The 26095-nt window shown below is 41.5% G+C and overlaps 1 protein-coding gene across 11 annotated transcripts in view; it reads right to left on the bottom strand.

Moving 5' to 3' along the window:
* Positions 1-26095, bottom strand: part of caska (calcium/calmodulin-dependent serine protein kinase a) — a 174554-nt gene that overhangs the window by 110640 nt on the left and 37819 nt on the right. For all 11 annotated transcript variants that reach the window (XM_085383536.1, XM_085383533.1, XM_085383535.1 and 8 more), the window contains exon 2: positions 1556-1668. In XM_085383536.1, coding sequence (XP_085239662.1) covers positions 1556-1668 — 113 coding nt within the window. The remainder of the gene's footprint in view (positions 1-1555; positions 1669-26095) is intronic.

The raw sequence follows: 26095 nt of genomic DNA on the forward strand, positions 1-26095 counted from the left end.
CACTGAGAGTAGCATCCTCCTCTCTGCATCTTAATGCTCTCTGGTCACTATGGTAACGTGTAAATATTTCTTTCAAAATAAGACACACAACTACAAAACAAATATAAAGTACATGAAAATGTATAGAAAATGTATTCATAACACACAGGAAAAGACTCAGGGAAACTGAGTTAACAATAAAAACCCTGAAAACCATAAATTTCACACCCGAGCCTCAACTCTCACGTCCCGGTACCAAACAATTCACGGACCGGTATTGACCTAAAGAACCACTTAATGCCTAGTGTATCATACTTCATACATGAGTTTCTGAGATTCCTACATCATTAGCGTGATTAAAAAAAATGTCAGAAGGTTAAATAAACAATCCAAATAAATGAAAAACTAAAATATGAAAATGAAAAATTTCCAGCAATTATTTCATGGTTCAGTCTTTAAAGGGTTAAACACAAGACTGAGTGAATAAAATTCTTTGTCTCTTTGTCTGCTTGTCTCTTAATAGGCTAAATAGTGTTGTTCCATCCAGCACCTTCATAAGCAAACATCATGGAAGAGAGCAGGTCTCTTTATTCCTTTCCAAATACACACACACACACACACACACACACACACACACACACACACACACACACACACACACACACACACACACACACACACACACACACACACACACACACACACACACACACACACACACACACACACACACACACACACACACACAAACAACTTGGATTCTCTTTCTACCATCTCTCCTTTCTCAGTTCACCTAATAGTTTCTTTCTTATCACCTCAACTCCACCCTACAAATATCTTTAATTCAATCTCTCCTCCTCTCTTGTTCTCTCAGCCCTTCCCTCCACCTCTCCTTCAGCCTGCGGGAGATATCCGATAAGACCTGCATGTTTTGTTTAGACTTTAGAATTTCCTGGACTGGAGCCACACTACATCAACACATTAAAGTAATAAATATGCCAATGATGCAAATAATGCTTTTTTTTAAAACATTTTTGTTACTTTAACAGTCACATGAACTATAAATTTACCATCTGAATCCACAAATCCAGTGTGAGCTAAAAATATGGTCAATGGTATGAAAATCGTGTTTCATTTGATTTGGAAAGTTTCACTAAAATCAAAGCTAAAGGCAGTGAACAGTGGAGACAGCACACGTCGTTCCTGAACAATCACTCAAGGTGCCCTCAGAATGGCTCAGTAATTAACTGCTTCAGCAGTAAAAGCCCAAAGACAACATCAGACGACTATGACTGAACTGGGAATCTCCCTGGTGTGGCTGTGAGCAACCAAGTGAATGAAAAGTAGGGCAGTGTTTAGAAGAGCAAGTGTGCTCAGAGGATTTGTTTGAAACAAAACAAACAAACAAAAAAAACTCACACACGCAAACAAGGGCGAGCATCTGACCTCTCCTCTGCATCAACTTTCAGTATTTAACAAAGCAAGGCAAATAAAAGCACTTACCTCCAGCTATACTGAGGAACAAGCCCAAACAGCAGAGAGTGACTAATGGGATGACAGAAAAGTGATCTCTTACCCTCTGTGCTGAGACCAGGGCTGGAGGTGAACTGGGCCACATCCACGATTTTGACAGCAAACTGCTGCCCCGTCTCTCTGTTGATGCATCTCCTCACCACACTGAAGGGACCCCTGAAGAACACATGGAGAAAAAAGGGAACACGTGGCTTGTTAACAAAAATCCATTAAGCGAACAAAAACTGGCACATGGTGGCAGCAGAAATAAGCTTCGTATTTCAAACACTGCTGCAATGAGCAGTGTCACTTTTCAGCGTGCACGGCAGGGCTGTCGCCACATCACATTTTCGATTCCCGACTATGTAACACACTTAAAACTTAGGTGGAAGTTGTGGCCCTGAGCTTGTGTTTGGCTACAAAGAAAAGGGGACTGTGGGCTGTCAACCTACATGCAGCCACTTGTGTACAGTCTTTGGAAAAGTAGCACCATTCTGCAGCCTGACAACCAGATATTGTGCACGTCTCTAATGGAGATTTATTAAAAAGCTGAGTTTGTCAGAAAACAGAATAACAGTGGGGCTTGCAACAAAAAGCATGCATGAGAAGCAGAGAGAACGGCTGCAGTGGACAAACAATTTCACTTTATCTACAAGGAACTTCCTTTACAAATACAGCTCCTCTTCGTCTGAGGCTGAGCTAAAGATGCCACATACATATGGCTCTCCAGAGCACAGTGATGCACCTGCAGGCTACCAACAAAGATCCAGAGCTGGCACTCTGTGCTGAAGTAAACCTTGTTTTGGATTCCAGCAACTCTAGAGGGCAATGTCTGCTCTGTAGATACTAAATACTTACTTTATGCTGTGCCCAGGAGACAAAGGTAGCTTTTTTAAGTGAGTGCAGAAAACTGCAGTTGTTGTTACTGTGCAACTGAAAACACGGGATGCAAAACCAAAACCAGCAAAGTGAAGAGCTGAATACTCCAGAGAGGGGGGGCTTCAGAGTCATGTGATGAATCTCTGTGTTCATTACCGTGAGTGACCACATTATATACAAACAGTCATTTGATGCATGATTAATTTAAAAATTTTCATGCCAGCTGCATTAAGGGGAAAGAAGGCTCCATTAAGCCCATGCCTCTATTGTGTCACATCAATTTTCTGCTAGTGAACTGTTACAAAATTATGTGATGACAAGCTCAAAGACTTAACAAAGGATGGGGTTTTTTTTGTTTTTAAAACACAAAAGAAATAAAATAGTGTTGAAATAGTAACCCCAGGGGAGTGTACTGAGTGCAGCAGAATATCAGTACATGCAATTAAGCCACAGCTGGACTATGGCTCTCATCGCTGAGGTCCACACCATGAATCATCCCTCCTGCAGAGCGTGTGCATCATCCGATTCAGTCACTGGGATAAACACAGGTCTACCACCGATGGTTCAGATTTAACAAGCCAGCAGGTCAGGGTTACAGTGCACTACAGCAGCAGGACACCGGCTAAATACAGCGCCTGGCTGCAGGTGCACTCACAGCGCCTGGGTAATAGGTTTGAAGTGACCCGGACACTGAAGAATAATGTGTATCGATGTGTGATTAAAAAGCGAACGTGTTGACAGCATAAGGTTTAGCAGCGGAGAGTGGAGGCAGATTCAAACACATGAAGCAATGAGTAAGAATGTATAAGAATAGTCATGGTGGAGCATAGTCCCATCCACGTTCTTTCTGTCTGATTACCCCTGAAAACTGTCCCCAGATGCACCAAGTTTAACAGGAGCACACAGTCGAGGTCCACTGACTGCTGTTAGTAAGGTGGTATTTAAAGGAGATGGAGGATGAGAAGTAATGAACTGGACTTTTAGACTGTGATGTAATCATATGTGTATGTACGTATAACCACACAGAGAGTGAGAAGCAGCATGAATTATGCTGATCTTCCATCAGGTTTTGCAGCAAAATGACGGAGGTGAGTGTTCTGCGCACACCTCCTTTATTAGTGGAGGTATGCAAATATATTTCTTCTCCTATCTGATGAGAATTGGGATTTAAAAAACAAAAAACTACCAACTGTGATTCCTTCTACATGCAAATTGTCCCCTTTTGTCTTCACTGTGGAACTAAATCAGAATAAAACATGTTTTTACTCAAAACTTTTTTTCCCTCTCTCGTTTAGAAGAATTTCTGCAGCTGGTAAATAGTCTAAATCTGGCATTTCTCATTAAAAGCAAAAAATAAATAAACATACAAACATCATCAAATAACTGTTGTTTTCCTTACAATAAATCTTTGTAGGTATATAGAGTGGATTTTAAGTATCATTGGACCTCTCCTTCAAGGTCAGTAGATTGATATGAATCTCAAAGTGATAATACTATACAGAGCTATTTAAAACTATGTTACTTGATGCCATTGTTTATACTGACACCATATAGGTGTCATATATAGGGGAATATAGCGGATGATATATGGGGATTCTAAATATTGCTTACTTTGGACCTTTGACCTCTTCTTCAAGGTCAAATAAGGTCAAACTTTCATGAAATGTCTCATCTTTCAAGCTACACTTAAAAGCATTTATGAATTGATACTGGTATATGGGGACTCTAAACATCACATTATAGTTTGCATCTAAATATCATGACAGATCTGACCTCTGACCTCACTTTTACATTTCAAATCTGTCTTTCTTTCAGGTTGACCTCACAATGTTTTCTATCGTTAAAGAAAGAAAATGAGCTGCCTAGTTAGAAATATACTGCAGTATAATATTAAATAATAAAATGAAGTTATTCATCCAGTTATTTACAGATCATACTTATTATCCATCACTTAAACCTTCAGAAGGTTTCTCTAATCCTGTACTTCTGTAATCTAAGTAGATATTTGACATGCATGAAAATTTACAAAGTACTAAATGATTTCCTTGAAAGTGAATCCTGCCCAGAGAGTGAGCTGCCTTCACGGAGCTCTCAGATGTCTTCTTGTTTCAGTTGCATCTAAGGTTGCAGGATATCCCCTGTAATGTAGGAATAGGCCTGATTTTGTCATATTAAATAACTGAGATTGCAATACTGAGTATAATAACTATGATCAACAATGCTGTCATAATGAATCAGCCATACCGAACGCCATTTTTCTTAAAACCTGCTTGAATATTAATACCCAACTTTAGAATAGAGATTTTGAAAAATTGTCATCTTCCATCTGTTGCCTTGGTTACAATACCCCCAACTCAAGCTACTTTGAAAGCACATGTAAAGACGATCCACATATTTAAAAAAAAAAAACTATAAGTAAACAAAAAACAAAACATGGCTTGAGAGCCAGTCTGAAGTTGACTGGATAAAAATGACAGCTCACTGCTGAGCACCACCGCATGTTTTTGTGGCTTTTGATCTTTTCCACACTGTCCTGTGGGTGAACTGGGAAATGCAATAGTCAGCTGGGTTCACCAGAAGAGCAGCTTTTAACTAGCGACACTGCTACCCTCCAGTATGACTCTCACTACCTGCAGCAGCCTTCTGTGAATTACACATCCCACAGCAAATTGCACTCAGCACAGCCTCAGCAGTAATGTGAAAACTCCCATTTCACAGCTAAACAACACGCTGTCTCTGCAGCAGGCACCACCGGGGCGGCTGGCTAAGGTCTGAACGCAAGCGGTGCTGCTCCAGTTTTTCTGTCTGTGTGTATGTGTTTGTGTGTGTTCACACAAGTGGGTGAAGAAGAGTGTGAGTCTCTGTGCACAAACACAGACTGGCTGAACAGATGGTGATCAAGCTAAAGCAGCTTAGCATCAGAAGGGTGAGGTAGGACGGCACGGCGCCCAAACACGCAGACACACACACACACACACACACACACACACACACTTCCATTTCTGTGCACGCAAGCGGTGTAAACATAGATCAAACTGAGACTGAAATAAACACCATGAGCAGTGTTGCTGAATAAACCGCCACTTTGACCTGAATGATTGTACAATGTTTATATGCTCGGTGCACGCATGCAGCATGCTCACACACACACACACACACACACACACACACACACACCACCAGGTTTAGTGAACAGAAACATTCCTCAGTTTCTTTTTCCCTTCAACATCCCATGATAGTCATTTATTTTATAGGGAGCTTCTAAATGCAATTAAGCAAGACACACGAGGTGCGAGGTGGTAAATTCCACATTCACTTGTTAAAATCCATGTGTTTGCCCATCACTATATTCACTTATCTGCTGATGACTGATAGTTTTAATTAGAAAGATGCACCATTTGTGATTAGCCTGTTCGCCCTAAAGAAGCAAAGTGTCAGTCTAATTATTTAATATAAAAACTGTTCACTGCTTTCCTAACTGTCAGCGTACAGGGTGTACTGAAAGAGAGGACAGAATGACACATAAGATGATGGCTTTCTTCCAGCTTTTTTCTAAAGCTTTTTGGACTGAAAGGAACTGACTGGCTCTGTGGGGAAATCTACCTTTCCAACTAAAAGCTAACAACAGCTCGCAAACAATGAATTCCTCCATTTCTGGAAGTTTGGCACACTGCATTTGAGTTTCAACTTTGTTGGACCAGGTGCACCAAGTCCAAAAAAAAAAAAAAGACAATTCATTAGTAATGCAGCTGGGATCTCCTCGTCTGCCTTATCGTCCCCCCGCGCCACAGTCCAGTCACTTCACCTCTGCCCCACCCGCCTCTGCAAGCAGCGCCTCAAATGTCAAGACTCGCTCAAGGCTGCGCTCTACACAGCCACGAACGAGAGGCCCCAGAGGAGCCGGGACAAAAACAAGCGAGAACACGGGAGGAGGAGGTGAGATGGGACGTCATGTGATTTTAAAAAAAAAAAAAAAAAAAAAAAAAAAAAAGAAAAAAAGAAAGAAAAGAAAAAAGCTCACTTGAGGAAATATAAAAATAACATGAACTGGGAAAAACGTCCCAAGAGGACCAGGAAAACACAAGGAAGTGACCCTGATCTTCAGCCATCACGTTCTAATCATTTCATCTCTTTCATCAACTCCAGCTGTTTGTGTCATGCCCTGCTTTGCTCAAATATACACTTCATCAGACGCAAGCAGAGCTCAAAAACAGTGCAGGAGCATCTTCATGTTTTATCACAACTAAGCTGCAGACAGTTTTGTCAAATGCAGTCCACTCTGAGAATTCATTTAACCCTTGTATGGTGTTCGGGTCTGTGAGACCCGTGTTCAGTTTTCTTCAAAAGAAAAATTAAACAATTAATTATTTTTTCACGTGTAAATGTGTTGTGTCTTTCCACTCACTCCACTTGATTATAACTGATTTATTTATAACATTTTATATAAAAGAAAAACGAGAAGCACATTAATTCATAAATGTGATCTAACAAAGGTAAAGGGAAAAAATTAACCATGTTTGCTGTTCATATGTCTTGTAATTGGGATGAAGTAAACATCTGTTGAGTAATTTAACATAAAATTGTTTGATAGTGTTAATTTGGAAAGCCAAAACTCTAGCGGGTCCACCAGACCCATGAACACTGGCTGAGTAACAAAAATACGAACACCACACAAGGGTTAATATCATCACTTCACAATTACAGCTGAAATTAGCTGTACATTCAACCATTAGTCAGCTGACAGAAAATTAAACAGTAATTAGGGATTGACGTTTAAAGACTTGAACATTTTCAGTGATTGGCTTCAGCCTTTCAGCCGTGTACTTGCTTTGGGTTTAAAATTGAGACTCATGATAGGACGAATCTGAACGTTACCCAGAAGTGCCACAGCAGGAGACGTAATGTACTTGCGCTTAGCCTGTTAGCTCTGGAGGTCTATTTAATTATAAGCAGCAGCTTGTATCCTCCACTGGTGTCTATAAATGATGCATTCAGGTGCAGGGCTCACGATCCAGTTGGCAAAAGTCACTACTTTTTACTTTAAAGCTACTGTTCCCTTTCTGCCAATCCTGACATGTGTGCAATGTGACGATGCTCCATTTCCATGTGCCTCCACACCATGTTCACAGTAGGTGACTGTGGGACAGCTGCCATTCTAATAACTATGTGACTACATGACCATCAGGCCCTCACTCTACCCCATGTTTATGTCGCAGGTTCACTTTGGTGGAACAGCTGATATCTCTGAAGTGTGAAATTCACCTTTGAATGACTTAACTACTCTCATGTGTACTACTACTGGTAGATATTCATATTAAACATGAACACAGTTTCAAATAAAGAGTTCCACATATATAGACATAGCTCATCCATTTACCCAGCCATCTAGCCACTTATGTGGGTTTGGGTAGCTTAGCAGTGACGCCCAGACCGCCCTGTGCTCAGCCACTTCCTCCAGCTCTTCTGAGGGGACGCTGAGAGGATTCCAAGGATGAACTAAAGTTTAAGGTAAGTAAGGCTAATTTTGAACTGTGCATCCTGCACAGCTATTCTAAGAGAGTCAAAAATAAATAAATAAATAAAAGAAAATGAACATAGTAGGTCCACTTTAATGTTTTCATTTTATTTGTTAGCTGTTTTCCTGTTTGTGAAAAAGGTAAGAAGAGAGGCGCAATCTTGGCTTGCCGCACTTCAAAGCAGAAAGCACCCACATCAGAAATCAGACGATGGGTAGCAGGCGAAGGAAGGCAGAGAAAAAAAGGAGCATGATGGGGGTGGTGGTGGCTTTGAACTACAGACGGCTGAAGTGGCGGAACAGGGTGTCTTGGAAGAAGTCAAACTGCACATGGAGGAGACATTCTGGCTCTGAATGGGGCTCAGCTGCACGCAGTGTCAGGCATTATGGCTCTGAACAGAAGTCAGCTGCACGTGGGCTATTCTGATGATTCCTGCACTTTATCCACCCTCATTGAAATAACAGGAAGAGGATGAGAGCGAAGGGGGGAGGTGGTGTCGAGACAGAAAGAAGAGAAGCATGGACAGGAAGAGGAGAGGAAAAGTGAGAGGGTGAGGATGCCACCTTTATTCATTTGTAACACAGCGTTTTCAGTAAAGTATTTACTGAAACATGCTTTACATGAAGTCCCATTAGATACCAGTACACTAGAATATATGGAGGACAGGTTCAACAAGGTCACTCAAATGTAATTACAGCAATATGTTGTTTTGGTTTTCCCTGCATTTATGATTCATCATCTCATTATCAATTAGTATTTACACACAGTGGGTTCCTCAGGGTCACAACATGTTGTTTACCCACTTATCAGATTATAGTGATGATTACTGCAGCTGAAAATGTAACTCTTACCTTTTAAAAGATGAGCAACTACGTATGCAAAGCTTTGGCAGAGCCATTTATTTTTGTTATGGGACTAAGCCAGTAAAAACAGATGCTATAAGAACCACGTTCAAAAATAAATCAATGTCATTATGCTGACACCCAGCTCTGTGTATTTATCTTGGACTCCACCAGAGTAGCACTGCATGATTCACAGTTAAAAATGATTATTGTTTATGTTATTCTGGGTCTTAATGCAGCCCCCTCAGTTCAGCTTCTGTTTACAACAAGCCTTTTAGCTTCCTTTCCCCTTTCTTTAAATCAGCTGTCTTCTGATTGGATGCCCCTCATTAAAAGGTTTGGACAGTAGGTCCACAGCTCACTGTCACACCCGAGTGTCTGGATAACCGTAATAGGGGCGTCGTCTGTCTGTACATACACTCAAGAGTATGAAGGAAAAAAATCTGAAACAGTGTATTTAGCTTGGCTCACAGGGAATACTTGTACATACACTGACCCCAATATTTCAAACTTTGGCAATGTTTCATATAACCCTCATTTTAACTGTGTGTATGTTAGAGAATTGTAAAAAACAAAAAAACCCCAGAATAGTTCAAGTTTAAAATCTAATTTGAAAACAATTAGCTTAACGTAGGATTTTTGCATTGCATTGTATTCGAACACAGGCATGACGTAATGACACTGAGTAGGTGAAATGCTTATTGGCTCAAAAAATGGCAGAACAGGAGAGGGGAGTGAGCACGAACAAAAACAACAACAAAAAAAAACAAAACAGACTGAAATGGGAAAACATTTATTGTTGGTTTCACTTTACCACAAGCTGATCAGAACAATCCAAAGCTTAAAAAAATAAGTTACCAGTTGTTCAACACATTTTGAACACTGCCTCCTGATGACAGTCAGCAGCTACAGATGAGGATGAGAATCACCAGCCAGACAAACACAAAAAGTTACACAGTAAAAAAGAAAACCAGGAAAACAAATTGTTCAATTGCTCATTAACACAAATATCTAAGCAGGCGATCACATGGCAGTAATTCACTGCATTTGAGCATAAGAGATCAACACGACCTGCTTCAAAGGCATAAAAATGAAGAATAAGAAGGATTTAAGTGACTTTAAACATAGCGTGGTTGTTGATGCCAGACGGGCAGGGTTGAGTTTTCAAAAAGTGCTTAACTACTGGGGTTTTCCTACATAGCCATCTGAAGGGTTTACAAAGAACAGACCAAAAAGGAAAATATCCAGTGAGGTGCAGTTCTCTGGGAAAATTTGCCTTTATACTGTAAAAGAAAGCTTAGCCAACAAATCCAAAGCTTATCGGGGTTAAATTCACTGTGTAAGGTTGCCCAACTGTGTTCAAATAGAGCTGTAGCACATGAGCTAAAGTGAAAGAGAAAGTGGGTTAACTAGATGCGGGGGCGAGCAAAGGGAATTGGCTCCAAACATGTGTGACCTTTAGTCCCACAGTTCACAGCCATAAGCACTTAATGACTGTACAACAGCTCCCGACCTTTAATCCCTGCACTTCAGCTGACCTCACAGGTAGCCCGGAGTCTTACTCTGCTCATACAATAACTGACTGAGTGAGAGGATGAGGGGGGAAAGCCTTGGAACAGAGAAACATTCACTGCAATCCAACTCAGGGTAACCATGGAAAATTTACTGCAACATCAAAAAGATAGGGTGCCCTATATTGCACACCATCCATCTGCATCTTTGTGTGTGTGTTACTGTAATAAAAGGTGATTTGTACTCTGCCCCGACTTCATATAGTGCATCAATCACCCTGTGTCTTATTCTGTAAGTGTCACCAGCTTTACAACACACACAAGTTTACGGCATCACTTACACCCAACTCTAACCTGGCATGTGTGCATGTCAGTCAGGCAGGTCACTGGAAGCAGCAAAAGAGGAAGTAGCACTAAGCTGCTTTAAACTGGGCTGCTCTTCTCAGCTGGAGATGACAGTCACATTCTCTCGCGTTATTAGATTAGCCTGCCACTTCTAGCGTGTCGATTCATGTTTCAGCTGACTGATCTGTTTCCCAAAAATCAGCACAAATAATGTGAATACAGCTAAATAATGCCATCGTCAGACAAAGTAGAACCAGCCTGTGTATTCCTGCAAAGGTATAGAATCACATCCTTATTCGCACAAAAGCCTGATCTGAGGAGAATGAAAAGGAACTGAAAAGCTTAGGACTGGATCTGACTTCATGTTATCAGGAGCCATAATGAAACGTCAGCCTGGGGGAAACATTAAAGAGAATCGACAGTAAATGAATGTCATTAGCATGTTTACACCTCCCACAGAGCCGCGGGAGAGGGGCAAGTCAGAGAGATAAGTGAGCGGGAATGGCACACAAAGATGCAGGCATGTGTCTGAGAAATCCCATGTACTGTTAAAGGCCTGCCAGTGATGATGACTATAAAGTAACGCACTCAGTGGGGGGTTTTTTGGATTGGAAACTGTGACGCACGCTGTGACCTACAGCTGAGGCCTGCATGGAACAATCATATGCTGGTCATTCTGCAGGCAAATGCAAAGTAGCAGAAAACAAAACAAAAACTTTGAAAGTAATTCAAATCAGTTGTATTTATACAGCGTTGATTCACAACAGCAGTTGCCTGAAGGCATGTGAGGTAAACTTCCAAAACCCACAGACCGATGAGTAGCGCTTGGTGACAGTGGGAAGGAAAAACTGCTCAGTTGCGATTCAGTACTGACAGGTTGGACACTATGGTCTGCGTCCATACTAGAAATGATTCGCTCGTCGCATGAGGCTTTGCAGCTGATGGCCGACTGCTTGCAAACATTCCAGGCTCCAGTCGTTGAGGTAACCAAATGGATTTTCTACCCGGTCAAATCTCGGTGGTATTCTTCACTTTTGCCTGGAGGTTGAGAAAAGTTTATGTCAAGGCCCTGCCCACTTCTCGTTGCCAGTCCTCATTTCACCTGCAGTGACTTGAAGTCACCTAATGTTGTTCACCTTGTATGTGCACAGTGAAAGTGGAGCTGCCGACTAAAGCTAAAGAACCACTCCATACAGGACCTGCTGCAGTTCGTAAACTGGGTCATGTGCTGCTAACTGAAGCTCATTGACTCTGTAGAACAGACCAGGGACCACCATCTCATTACCCACAGTTCAAGACAGTGGAATTTGAGTCCAATGAGGGGATGAGGAACTGATTAGCAACTACTATTGCTCCATTATCAGTTTATCTAAGAAACTGTGTGAAGTACTTTCTCCATTTCTGTGGGAAACGTGGAAATGGGAAAGCAATAATGTTTTTGCAAAGTCTGCCGTGTGACAGCCACTAATCCATTTTTGGCACTCATATCTGTCTTTCTGTTTGAACCTGGTATTCTCTTGCTTCTCTGTCAAATCCCTTTGTTGACCCTCTTTTAGGGTTCAGGATAGTTTCCATCAGATAATTCAGCATGTAAGCCCAATGGCTTTGTCTCATTAGTTCTGATTGCTTTTTTGAAAGTAAATTTTTCTTCATAAAAAATTTACGGTAATTTCAAACTTAGAAACTTGAAATTAAAAACTTATTGTAAATGACAACTCACAGCGTTGCTGCAATGTCTATCCAGGCCACAGGGACCACGGTATGAAGGATTAACCCCTTTATTGTCTGGGCTCGGCAGCAGGGATACTACTCAATATTTATACTGAACCTTTTAACAGCAATTAAATCAGCAATTATCAGTATATAGCATAGTATCATGATATTTTGCATGGTGATATTGTATCGATACAGGGATACCAAATCTAAATCATTTCATATTTTTTAAGTAAATTAAAACAGTCTGGGAATACTATAAACAAGAGGGCTCACTTTGTCTGATAGGAGGCAAAGCTTCTGCAAACAGTCGCAGTCTGACTCAGACTGACTGCAATCACTCTCAGAGAGCCTGTCAAAGGTCTGTACATAATTGCGGTGTAATTTATAAAGAGAACTTGCTAACATGTTGCCATCAGTCTGAATGAGGCTGTCAATAAGCCCAAGTCGAGGGGGCTCGACTCACTTGGCTGCTAGCTGGTTGCATTCTGGTTAAATTTCTGAAGAACAGGAAGGTTGATGAGCGCGAATGTGATGTGAATTTCTGACTGACTGGAAACATTTATGGCAGATTTTAGTGACGTGTGTGTTGGTATGCTTGACAATCTCACTTAGCAGCAAAAAAGAAAGAAAAAAGAAAAAGAAAAAAAGAATTGATTTCACATGATTTTCAGTTCCATATCATGATAATATTGTATTGTGGGATGTCTGGTGATTAGGGCCTCTACTTTTATCTGTTCTTTGAAGATTTGTTTTCCTGTTAGTTACCATGTTTTTACAAAAAAGGCTGGTCAACAGATAAATGAGATGAAGACCGTGTTAGCTGAAAGGCAAGATGGTCATGAGAAATTATTCTCCAAGGAATCTGATGCCAAGCTATGAGAAACCAGATTGACTGGCCATCCAATTATTCTCCCCAGTCGTTCCATCCTGGAAAACCAAAGAGTGGTCCCCCTTGATGCTGGGGGAATTGTTAAACAGCATGTAATTGACAGCTTAGCCAGTCAGATGCTTCAGCTGCCGCTAGCAAGGTTTCAGACAGCCTTCACTCAGCTGCCGCCGGGGCATTTGATCCTGATAAAAAGAAGTTATGGTAAAGCGATAAAAAAAATTGGAGCAAAAACAGCGTACATGAGACACTAATGCAGCTAAGTACAATGGGGACGTAGAACAGAGGCACTGGTGGTGTGTTGTGAGAAAACTCCTGAGTCTGCAGTTTAAGGTGAACAAAGCAGAATCAGAATCAGAATCAGAATACTTTATTGATCCCTGGGGGAAATTATTTTTTGTTACAGTGCTCCATTTTAAACCAACATTAAGACAAGACAGACAATACGCTAACTAAGAATAGTACAATATATACATATATACATACATACATACATACATAAGTCACTTATAAATAAATAGTTGGAAAAGAAACATGTGTAGTTGTAGCAGCAAACAGTGTGTTAAGTGGATGCGTTGTACAGGGAGATGGCCACAGGCAGGAATGATTTCCTGTGTCGTTCAGTGGTGCTTTTCGGTAATCTCAGTCTCTCACTGAACGAGCTCCTGTGGCTGACCAGCATGTCATGGAGTGGGTGGGAGGTGTTATCCAACATTGTCTTTATCTTGGACAGCATCCGCCTCTCCGACACCACCTTGAGGGAGTCCAGCTCCATCCCCACAACATTGCTGGCCTTACGGATCAGTTTATTAAGTCTGTTGGCATCTGCGACCCTCAGCCTGCTCCCCCAGCATGCAACAGCATAGAGGATCGCACTGGCCACAACAGACTCATAGAAAATCCTCAGCATTTTCTGGCAGATGTTGAAGGACCTCAGTCGCCTCAAAAAATAGAGACGACTCTGGCCCTTCCTGTAAAGTGCTGTGGTGTTTTTAGCCCAGTCCAGTTTATTTTAGTCCAGTCCAGAGGCACAGCAAACATTAAAAGAAAGAAAAAAATACAAGTCTCCACCTCTCCCAAAGCAAGGGAGGTACAAAAACAAAGAAAACAAGAAAGCTGCGGAATGCAAATATCCCGAGAGAAAAAGGTATAACCTGAGGGCGGATGCAACGACAGATTATGTGTGAATAATCGGGATGGTAATGATTTCTCTTTAGTTGTTAGGGACAAGCCTCTCAAAAGCAGTGAAGAATAATTATTTACAGAATAACCACTGACCTATATCTCACACAGGAGTTAGCACATAATATTTGCCAGCTCGTGCTCTGTCTGTTATACTGTATAGGTGACTGTGGGCTTGGGGATTGGTTTAGGGAATATTAGAAACACTACAGTGCTAATGAGCAAGTTTATTTACTCGAGTCACAAAATTGTTTAAAGGAGGGTATTACATTGCACATTTTCAGACATATCCTCCACTGTAGTGCTTTACCATGAACCTTATGAAGATTAATGATCTGGCATGACTGTGCAAAAAGTTGATTCTAACCTTTCAGCATATTCTAAATCAAGCAATCAGAGAGGAAATTGGATTCCTGCACCTCCTCCTCTACACTCTGTTTTTAGGCATTAGTAAATCTAGTTGGGGAAAGAAGATTTTGGCCAGTCGCAGGTCTTCTCCAAAAAAGTTGACGTGTGATGGCAAGTCTGATACAATGGCAGAAAATCATGCAGGTACCCTTGATATTTCAACACCAGCAACAACTGCCTACTTGGTTTATAAAAAGCAGAATGTCTGCAAAATATTAAAAATAAATAAATAAATAAATCTACACAGTGCGAGAGTACTCTACATTTATAACATTTCAATTTTACCCTTACGGCCTTCAGACTGGAATTTCCAATGCGGATTAAAGCCATTATATCTATATATGCTGTATTAGACCACGAACTAGCAGAAGCAGTCTAGAAGCTCATGGATTTGCTGTAGTAAAATGCCAGTGAAGTCTGGTGGCTTTGCAGACGTCACAGATGGATGTAACGGCCTCTCTGATCACAGGGTAAACTGGTGAAAGTATTCTCATTGCACTGTACAACTGGGCCTCTTTTTAAATATGGCTAGAATTCATTTTGCTACTGACCCCATCTATGGCGCCACATTTCTTAGCTTCCCTGCTGCTCCTACTGTCTGCTCCTCCAAATTGGGGGCACCATCAACTGTAGGCAACACACTGACTATGTTAAGTACCTCATACAACCCCACTTCAAAGAATCCTCCCCACCGCCCCTCCTGCCCAGCGTGATGATTTCATTTCACTGGTAATATGATAAAGAGAAACAGAGAGAGAGCCTGATGAATGGGAGCAGAAGTCTGATGTGCCTTTAAGGCCTCTTAAGATAACTTTTCTTCAGCATTTTAAGCACTTTATGTTAAAATGACACAGATAAGCCATCTTATTGAAAGAGTTCCTTCCCCCTGTTCCCTCCTAATCTGCCTCACATCCTGAAGAAAGCATCATGATACAATAAAGAGCGTGCAGGTGGGAAGCCACTGCTCTAATGACTTTGCCTCTTATTTTAAGACCTTATTACCAGCTCCTCTGCCTAGTTACAGCTTAACCAAGTTAACTAAGATGGACTTTTTTTAAAATCCAAAATAAAACATGCTTAGTTCATCACCTGTGATATAAGCACACTGGTGTCCTGACTACAGTTCAATTATAGCTTTGTAAGGCACCTGTGCAGCGGCCAACTAGGGACAGATGATTTGTTTAAATTCCCTAGCTAACGACTAGCTGGCTAAAGCAATGTGGTTAAATGTTCAATGTTAGCTCTAAGATGACATGGTGCCTCACTGTGATGGGAAGCTGTGGAAACAAAGACAGAGGGCAGTCATATGAAATAGCACGCTTCTGAAATGCTTTGATCTCCAACATGATGACATGCCTGCAAAGCTGACCCATGCATACCCATGCTGGTCCACACTGTCTGCACTGCCCAAAAAGTTCTAAAGAATGGTTACGCTTCTCTTTTTTTCCTGTTATGAGGCGACACTGAATTTCTCTGTGTATGTTGACAGAGGAGGGACGGTTCAAGTGTTTCTTGACATCGTATTCAGTTGACTCCCATGATGCAGCTGTAAAAATGTAGGTTGCTCTGCCTTGCACAAAATAATTATCCACCCTGATATCGCTGATGGTTTAAGCTGAATAGGATGCAGACTTCCGCTAGGCATGAGCAGCTGAGTGAGACAAGAACGCTAATGAACAGTTGTTGAAAATCAAAGCTTTGCTGAATATGTTCTGACGCACGCATGCACGCACACACACGCGCACACACACACGCGCACACACACACACACACGGACACACACACACACGGACACACACACACACGCACGCACACACACAGCAACTCACAGCACAACTGCGTCTCTGATCATAGCTGGGTGTCCATGGTCTCCATGTTGGAGTAGCTACCAATAATGCAACAAATGAGTACTGCTGTGTGCTGCCGACGATCACTTCAAGTGGATTCAGCATCACTACAAATTCAATTAAATTTTATTTCCTAGCATCCACCCAGGAGCTCCAGAGTACAGACACAGGGAAATGGCAAAGTGTGCAGAAGAACAACAGAGAGTGAGGAGTGCAGCAGTTAGAGGAAAGTGTAGCCAGATGGAGCGTGACAGGAAGGGAATGAAAAGAGGGGAAAAAAGGTTTTAAAAAAAAGAAAAAAAAAGAAAGAAATCAAGAAATTGCACCTATACATCCACATCTTCCTCTAACTGTACTCCTGCTGTCATCTCTCCCTCCTGTCTGTGTCAGAGTGGGTATGTAAGGAAGTAGAGCTGGGCAGCTTATTTAGCCTCCCATGAGGACTAGGCAGAAGCCTCACAGTCCACACACACACACACACACACACACACACACACACACACACACACACACGTGACAGGCTTTCCTGAAGACCCCCTCTCAGAGAGGCTAGTCAGAGGGTGTGATATACTTGTGTGCTCGATGTACTCATGCAGTGCCAGGAGTAGTAGCAGGCCACTGGGCTTAGATAAATTGCATTTGAGGTAAGAGGCCAAGGAACATTCCCCACAACAATGACGTAATATTTCAGTGTGTTTTCTGATGTGTGATGTAATGATAGTTGGTGAATGTACAGGGCTTTGCTGTAGAAAAAGGTACAAGTGAATGCAGCCTGGACTCGATCATGTTTATTCTAGCAGTGCTCCGTATCAGTTATGAATATTCCTGATATCAGGGAGCTGTATTTTGTTAATTCTCCAGGTGCTGGATCCATTTCTACAACTCCCATCTGATTTCCATCTTTCTTTCATAAAAGGACATGTGTATTTTTCAGCCCTGAAATTTGTATGTGGGGAAAAATGTACTATAAGTGCCAATAATCTAGAAAATATTCATATGTAAACATTAGCATATTTAATAAACTGATGACAAAGTTATTAAACAACAATCAGCTGACTCTTCATAGTGTCAGCAATTTTAGTACAATATTTTTTGCCCCTTTGGGAAACTGAAAAATAAAATAAAATACTGCAATAAGAACTATAAACATGATTAGGAACTGACACTTTTGCAGATTACTGGTTATTGTAATGCATTGTCAGGAAGCCAAAAACAATTGCCGTTTATTCTAAACCCTTTATTTATTAGTGTGTCATCATGGTGATGCAGGTGTGGAAAGTATGGTGTACACTACGGTGCAGGTTAACTACATCTGGAGAGAACCTTTTATATCTGGGTATGATTCCAGCCACTGGCAGATGGATGAAAATGGAAACTGTAGTTTGGTGTGCAATGATATAAACAATTGCTATTTTCCAGACAACTTTTGCACATTTACTGGTCTAAAACACTAATCACAAATTCTAGTTAGGGTTATTACCAGATAATGTACGTACAACTAACGTACAAATACAAAAATGGCTCAGAGCTGTTTGAGCTCACAGACCAAATGACATCCAGGTCCTCTCAAAATGTAACCTTGATTCACGTCTTCCTCAGATTTTTGGTTTGAAAGTGCAAAGAAAAGATGCAAGTGAGAGAAACACTGACAAGGAGAATAATAACAGGAAGAGCTGCCAAATCAAACCAAAGTGCTCCCGAGTTGTATCAACAAATGACAAGACTACATTATACGGAGAACTGCGCACAGGCACAGGGGGCAGAGATGAAAACAAACCCAACTTGTGCGAGAGAGACCATTGGGTTTTATTCTTGGCAAAAAAGAAAAATATCAGAGGAACAAAATGCTGCAAGTCTAAATCTTTTTCCCCAAGAGCAGCCGTTGTGCTTCAGCATCTACTCGATTCATCTGCTCCTTTACAACTCTCACTTACATGCCAACCCAGCCATTTCATTAAGACTCCTTTTCACTCTTGTTAATTCACTTGGTAGTCATTCTAATGCTCTCGACTTTGATTTTGCAGTATCAGCTGCAGCTACAATTGACGTCAAAGGCTTCTGTATGGCTGGGATCATTTACACAACCGTTTTCATGAGAGAAATGTATTTAAGGACAGTAAGTACATTTTAAGGTGTAATATATTTCATTTGCTCTGTTTTGGATTTGGATAACAGGACACCGCAGTATATTCTCCAGCATCTCACACTTCTGATGATCAGTTGTCTGCTTGACGTTTATTCAGCTGTGTAAAAACTGTAACTTTAATCTCAGCCAACCGATTTACTCAGGAACAAATAAAATACTGAAAAAAGCCAAACAATAACATTTTTAAGTTATCTAAGTGACTTATATATGTTTAACCTGAGTAGTGAAAGACGGCTGTGGGTTCGTAAACGATTTGTTGGGAGTCCGGTGTTCTCGCCGGCTCTAGTGAGCCTTGAATCCCGGCTACCTATCGAGCTGGTGGATAACAGACGTCTCCGAAAACGTCGGAGCGCTTTTGAAAATATGTGGTGTCTTGATAAACAGAGCAGATATTTGAGGTTTACACAGCTACATTCTCGCCTGAAAATATGTTAAACGTTTATTTTGTGACCCAGAAAGAATAATAAGAGTAATATTAAAACTAACTAGCTAACTATGAATTCTGGGATAGGTTGGGCCACGAAGGACACACCCGACCCATCCTTCAAATCTGGGGAAATGAAGGGTGCATTTGTCGGAGTCTTCGAATTTGGACAGTCTTCGTCATGTCGCTGTAACGTAATCAGCCTACAAATGCGGGCACAGTAGGATGCGGTACCTGAATTTGGACACAGCTACGACACCAGACACAGCTTCTTCTTCTTCGGGGTTTAACGGCAGCTGGCATCCTTGTACATGCAGTGCTGCCATCTTCTGTTTCAGTCCGTTATTACACTCTTAAATCCTACTGCTTATTCCCGCATCTTTTGGAATCTTACAAAGCTTCAAACGACGCGTTGACTATTAAATTAGTCGTCAACAATTTTGATAGTCGACGTAATCTGACTAGTCGACTAAGCGTGGCAGCCCTAACTCCAGCTTTGGGTTTTCCACTTGTATTTTCACCTTTCCCCTTTTCACCCACAGAGCCAGTGGAAGACTTGAGCAACAGCTTTGACTTAGCTGCTAATAACTTGCAAATACCCAGGAGAAACAGGAGAGTGGAGATGGAGCTGGAGAGAAAAGAAAGTAAAATTGAGGTGGAAAATGTCAGCACCCTGCTTTGGTCCCCTTTTGTGTTCACTGAGATTCAAACTCCCAAGTATCCGGCCCTTTAACCGACCCAACTACGCTCCAAAACCAAAGGAGCTCTGTGGAAAAAGAACCACAGCATTTCCTCCTGTGGTTGTGAGCCAAGGCTTTTCTTTTCTGCTTTCCTTCTGGCTGAGGCTGTGCTGGCCTGTGGAAGAAGGCCAAAGCAGCAACAAATCTACACACATTAGGAAGAAACGGGAACACATGCTGGGAGGCCCATCAAAAACAAAATGTATTCTAAATGAGGATGTGTGTGCACGCACTGCACACATTACCTGCTCCCTGACCCAGAGAAAAAAAAGCACAGGGAGGACAGAAACACAGGATCTAAGGATGAGAGAGCAAATGAAAGAGCAAAAGGGGTGAGGGGAGGTGGAGGAGAAGGATTATTCACGACAGGACGTCCGACTATGGTCACCTATCACAGATTTATCTTAAGCCTGCCTTGTCAACCAATACTTGCAATCCCCTGCTCTACCACAGGTAGATCTGCACGATGATGGCCAAAATGATGATCAAAATGATTTTGATCACAAGTATTCATTAAAAAATTTTTTATTGGATCTCTTAAAAGAAAAATATTTGGCTCCATTCATTGTATCTGTATGACTGATGTAAACTCGTAGCTGTGAGACCCCTCTCCATTTCCCTTGTGAGGTTTTGCAAACAACACAGACTTTTCACTGTGGAACAATAATTGCAAAAGGGGATAACATCTTTTGGCCAGTTTATTGACCATTTTCCCTGAAGCCTTTATTGCTCACTGTGTTTACTGGACACATATTTGTCCAAATGAATGAAATGTGATCTTTGTGAGACTGATGGAAATATTGATGAGCTGTATCGGTTTGCTTTCATGGATGTCTGAGCTGATGTGACCAATCATTTCTTCTCTGTTAGCGTCACTTGTCCTAAATCCAAAGTCTTTCCAAACAAAGGACGATGAGCTGCTTTTTAGGAACAAACTCTTAACCAACATCAAAATAAAATTCTAATTTTGTTGCATACGTGTCTTTTAATGTAGCGTTACTTGTCCTCACTCATCCAGGAAACTTCAAGCTCCATAGTGCACAGAACAGCTAATGACTGGCTCATGCAGGCACGTCATTGGCTTGCATTTCATTGTGAAGAAAACGGGAAAACAAAAACAAAACATGGGAACAAATATCCCTGTTCAATCTCTTTCTGTTGTGCGTATGTGTTTTGGACATTTATGAAGAAGAAAGAAGTGACAGGTCTGAGTCCTGCAGTTCAAGGCCTTTCCTGCCTCATCCTCCCACGCAGCTGTGGATGAATGAGCGAGCAGCAGTTGCCAGGTGGTTGAACAGAAAAGGACCTCACTTATATTCCCATCCCTTTTCAGTGATTTCTGATCCTGAGCTCAGATCCCCACTAACTGATCCGACAAGACGAGCGATTCAGTCAATCACCGTTGATTTATTCAGCCTGAATTAAAAGCAAGTTCAGTCTGAATTAATTTGCATAACTTAAACTGATCTTTGCATTTCTTTGACTTTTTAATCAGACAGACTGTTCTTCAAATTTCGCCATCTGATGCCTTATATCAGCACCACTCTGCACTCGTTTATTAACACAGTTCTGGCTAATGTATTCTGACTGCTGCATTCTTACAGTGTGGATTTGAGCTGCAAACATTTAAAAACATTTCATGTTACAGAAAAAGACAACATTCCTTTAATTATATGCCCTCATTACACAGGGTGGGCCATTTATATGGATACACCGTAATAAAATGGGAATGGTTGGTGATATTAAAGTCCTGTTTGTGGCACATTAGTATATGTGAGGGGGCAAACTCCTCAAGATGGGTGGTGACCATGGTGGCCATTTAGAAGTCGGCCATCTTGGATACAACGTTTGTTTTTTTTCCAATAGGAAGAGGGCCATGTGACACATCAAACTTACTGGTAATGTCACAAGAAAAACAATGGTGTGCTTGGTTTCAACGTAACTTTATTCTTTCATGAGTTATTTACAAGTTTCTCTTTGTTCACAGCCATTGACATGTCGAAGAGGTTAATAGAAAAGTGTTATATAAGAGTTATATAATTAGCCATTTTTGCCAGTTTTGAAAATTCATTATTTTTCACAATGTCAAAGTGTTGTTGCATTTTCAGGATTGGTTTTGCCATCGTAGTTGTCGTGTTTTCCACATTATGGCTTTCAATTTGTTGATGCTTTATTTATTTAAGCTTTGTTGCATAGTTTCCCAAACTGCCTTTGTGTTTTCTGTTTTGGTCTGTTCCCCAAAAACCTGTTTGTTTGTTTGTTTGTTTTTTAGTCAGGTTTAAAAAAAAACAAAAACAAAATATGCCATCTGCATCATAATTTCTGAAGTGACTTTTTCTGAAATGTTGCCAAAAACACACATTTTAATGTAGTTACTTTTTCAGTTGGGCTGTATTTTCAGCTACATGGTTGCTTTCTAAACCAGAACACTTTATTGATCCCTGAGGAACCTATGTGGTCACAGCTGTGTACAAAAAGACAGTAAGAACAGTAACTAACTAAACTAAATTCAATCATACAATATATTACAAAGTCACAAAATAGCTCTAATGAATATAAATCGGTCTAATTATAAGCATTCCAGCATATTACACTAATTCAGTATACATGGTTGACATTCAAGTGCCCCTTTTATCAAACTGACTTGGTTATTTTCTCTGTACAGGATGTGATATTAACTATTGCGGTGTGTATTTGTACATTAGAAGGTTCAGCTCCATCCCCACAGTGTGTAAAATGTGCGTTTTCACATCAGGGCCATCATGCTTATACTTGTGTTTGCAGTTTGAAACGTCCCCATGATACCTTTGTATCCAGCTCCATTTGATCTGGTCAAGCATAGCCTGCAGCAACTGCTGACGAAACTGCAGTGATATATAGCTCGTGCCCTCTATTGCACACAGTACTGTGAGAGTGCAAACTCACATTCTATTAAATGAACAGGAGTAAATGACGCCTCAGAAAAAAACACAACCCAAAAAACCCCACAAGGATGTGAGAATATTAACAATAGCAGAAGAGTGAGCGGACGTCAAAAGAAAAAAAAAAGTGAAGGGGACATGGCGAGGACACAAGAGGCAGGGAAACAGAAGAAACCAAAAAGAATAAGAAAACAAACTAAAACAAGACAGGAGAAAGAAAATCCTCCTGTACAAATTCCCTGTGTGTTTTGGGTCGAGAGCCAAGTGTGAGATTTGCTGCCGGATGCTGTCTCGAGGCTGCCCTCAGACAGAGAGAGAGGGAGGGAGGCACTCTCTGGATTAACTGGCTGATTTGTTGCCTAACTTTGAGTAAGTACCTAATCAGTAGAGTGAGAAGGGCCCATTCTTTATAGTATATTGGAAGTAGTTCATGCTAGATGATCACAAAATCAAAGCATCAAGCTGAAAAGAGAAGGTAGGGTTGCCACGTTTTATGTGGATTTCTACATTTTACACACATGAAGAACCAATGACTGTAGAAAACATGGACGACGTGACAGCACCTCTTCCCATTGTGCAAAAATAAAGCCAAAATATCCCGCTTGTGGAGGCTGCCATCTTGCATTTTTGGAGCCAGAAGCTGTGTCCCAAAACGTCGGCTGCATCCTCTGGAGGCCGCATTTGAAGGCCGATTACGTCACAGCAAGGCGACGAAGGCTGTCCCAATTCGTCGACTCCTTCAAATGCGGCCGACAAATGCGTCCTTCATTTCCCCGAATTTGAAGGATGGTGTCACTACCCGATCCATACCGGAAACCCGATCGGTACCCCGCATGCGCGAAAGGTGTCTACTTCCGGTCGAAGCATTTTACGAGTTACAGGTCAGAGTATCTGTTAAGATGTTAAGAATAACAAGTATCTCTTAAAATGTTTCCGATAATGAAACATTTAATATAATGTAGACAAAAACAAAAAAATAGACTCCCGATCCTTACTGCGCATGTGCAAAGTCGGACCGTACAAATCGGGTCTACCCGATCCGTACCACGCATTTGCAGGGGTTTTCTTCTTCTTCTGTTTGTTTAATGGCAGTTTACTCCCCAGTGTACGAGGATACCGCCACCTGCTGACTGAGCGAATGAACCCTATTGTAAACTGAATTAGCGTCATTACAAACGTGTGTTAAATTTGATTTAGTGATAGTCGAGTGTGTTTATGCTTGTCTGTGTGGAGAGGATTGTTGGAATAGTGATGATGATGTGCGCTATCACTGTCAATTGCCAGTAAACACTTCATCTGGCTGCTGAATCTTCACGTGACATATTACAAAATCTGTATTATTAACTCTGTCATTAGGCACCATTCTTCTTATTTTACAGCGCTGTTGTTCAATCGGGGGACGCTCTCTGTTGAGGAGAAAAGCAAAAATTTGTTGCGGATACGGATTATCCATTTTTTAAATGTCCCGGTAGTCAAAAAGGAGGCAGAGCTGTTGAGAAATGCTAAGAGCTAACTGGGCACCAACCATGTCATTCAAATATAATGGTCGTGTCCAAATTCATGGGCTGCATCCTCCTGAGGCCGCATTTGTAGACCGATTACGTCACAGCGACGCGCCGAAGGCTGTCCAAATTCGTAGACTCCTCCGAATGTAGCCGACAAATGCGTCCTCCTTTTCCCCGAATTTGAAGGATGGGTCGGATGTGTCCTTCGTGGCCTACCATATCCCAGAATTCATAGAGCCGCCCAGCCAAACTCCAGTTTCCAACAATGGTGGCCACTACTAAGTTTTAAAATTACTCATACTAATCTTTCTGGGTCACAAAATAAACTTTTAACATATTTTCAGGCGAGAAAGTAGTTGTGTAAACATCAAATATCTGCTCGGTTTATCAAGATATCGCATATTTGCAAAAGTGCTTCGACGTTTTCAGAGGCGTCTGCTACCCACCAGCTCGACAGCTAGCCGGGAGCTCGAGGGTTACTGATGCGGCCGAGAACGGCACAACTCCCGGCACATCATTTTCAGATCACCGCGGACTTTCGCTGCTCGGGTTAAACGTAATATATAATTCACTTAGACAACCTACAAATGTTATTGTTGGGCTTTTTTCAGTGTTTTGTTTGTTCGTGAGTAAATCGGTTTGGCTGAAATTAAAGTTATTAGATTAAATTAGATAAAATAAAACTTTATTAATCCCCCTCCTTGGTTTTTACACAGCTGACTAAACGTCAAACAGAAAACTGATTAAACAGAAGTATGAGACAGTCGAGAATTTACGCCAGTGTCCTGTTATATTTTAGATAGCAAGGAGCAGACGGCTGAGTTTATTAAACTCCACCGAGACAGCGGTGACACTAATCAGAAGGCTAGACCGTCCAATTTCACGGCCGTTTACTTCCGGCCTACCCGACCATCTGAGGACCCGGCCCACGTAGACCGCGAAGGCCGGGTCCTCAGGAGGATGCAGCCCATGAATTTGGACACGACCAATGAATGTCACAATGTTGGCAAAGAGAGGAAGCGACGTAAGATTTGCGCATGCGGGGTACCGATCGGGTTTCCGGTACGGATCAGGTAGCGACAGATGGGTCGGGTGTGTCCTTCGCCACGAAGGACACACCCGACCCATCTGTCGCTACCCAAGTCTCCACCATATCCCAGAATTCATAGCGCAGCCCAGCCAAATTTCAGCTGCCAACAATGGCGGCCGCTACTAAGTTTTGAAATTACTCTTATTAATCTTTCTGGGTCACAAAATAAACTTTTAACATATTTTCAGGCGAGAAAGTAGCTGTATAAACTTCAAATATCTGCTTGGTTTATCAAGACATCGCATATTTGCAAAAGTGTGCCGACGTTTTCGGAGATGTCTGTTCCCCACCCGCTCGATAGCAAGCTGGGGGGTTCAATGGTCACTCCAGCCGGCGAAAGCAGCGGACTCCCGGCTTCATCGTTTTCAGACCCCCGCTCTTTCGCTACTCAGGTTAAACATGATATATAAGTCACTCGGATAACTTAAAAATGTAATTGTTTTCCTTTTTTTGGTGTTTTATTTGTTCCGGAGTAAATCGGTTTGGCTGAGATCAAAGTTATTAGATTATTAGATTAAATACAACTTCATTAATCCATCGGGTGGGTTCCTCCGGGATTTTCACACAGCTGAATAAACGTTAAACTGAAAACTGATTAAACAGAAGTGTGAGACGGTCGAGAATTTACGACAGTCTCCTGTTATAT

Source organism: Rhamphochromis longiceps, linkage group LG16 (assembly GCF_057381845.1).
Source record: "Rhamphochromis longiceps isolate RC_006_pf linkage group LG16, R_longiceps_female_GT1.1, whole genome shotgun sequence".
NCBI classification, from domain to species: Eukaryota; Metazoa; Chordata; class Actinopteri; order Cichliformes; family Cichlidae; genus Rhamphochromis; species Rhamphochromis longiceps.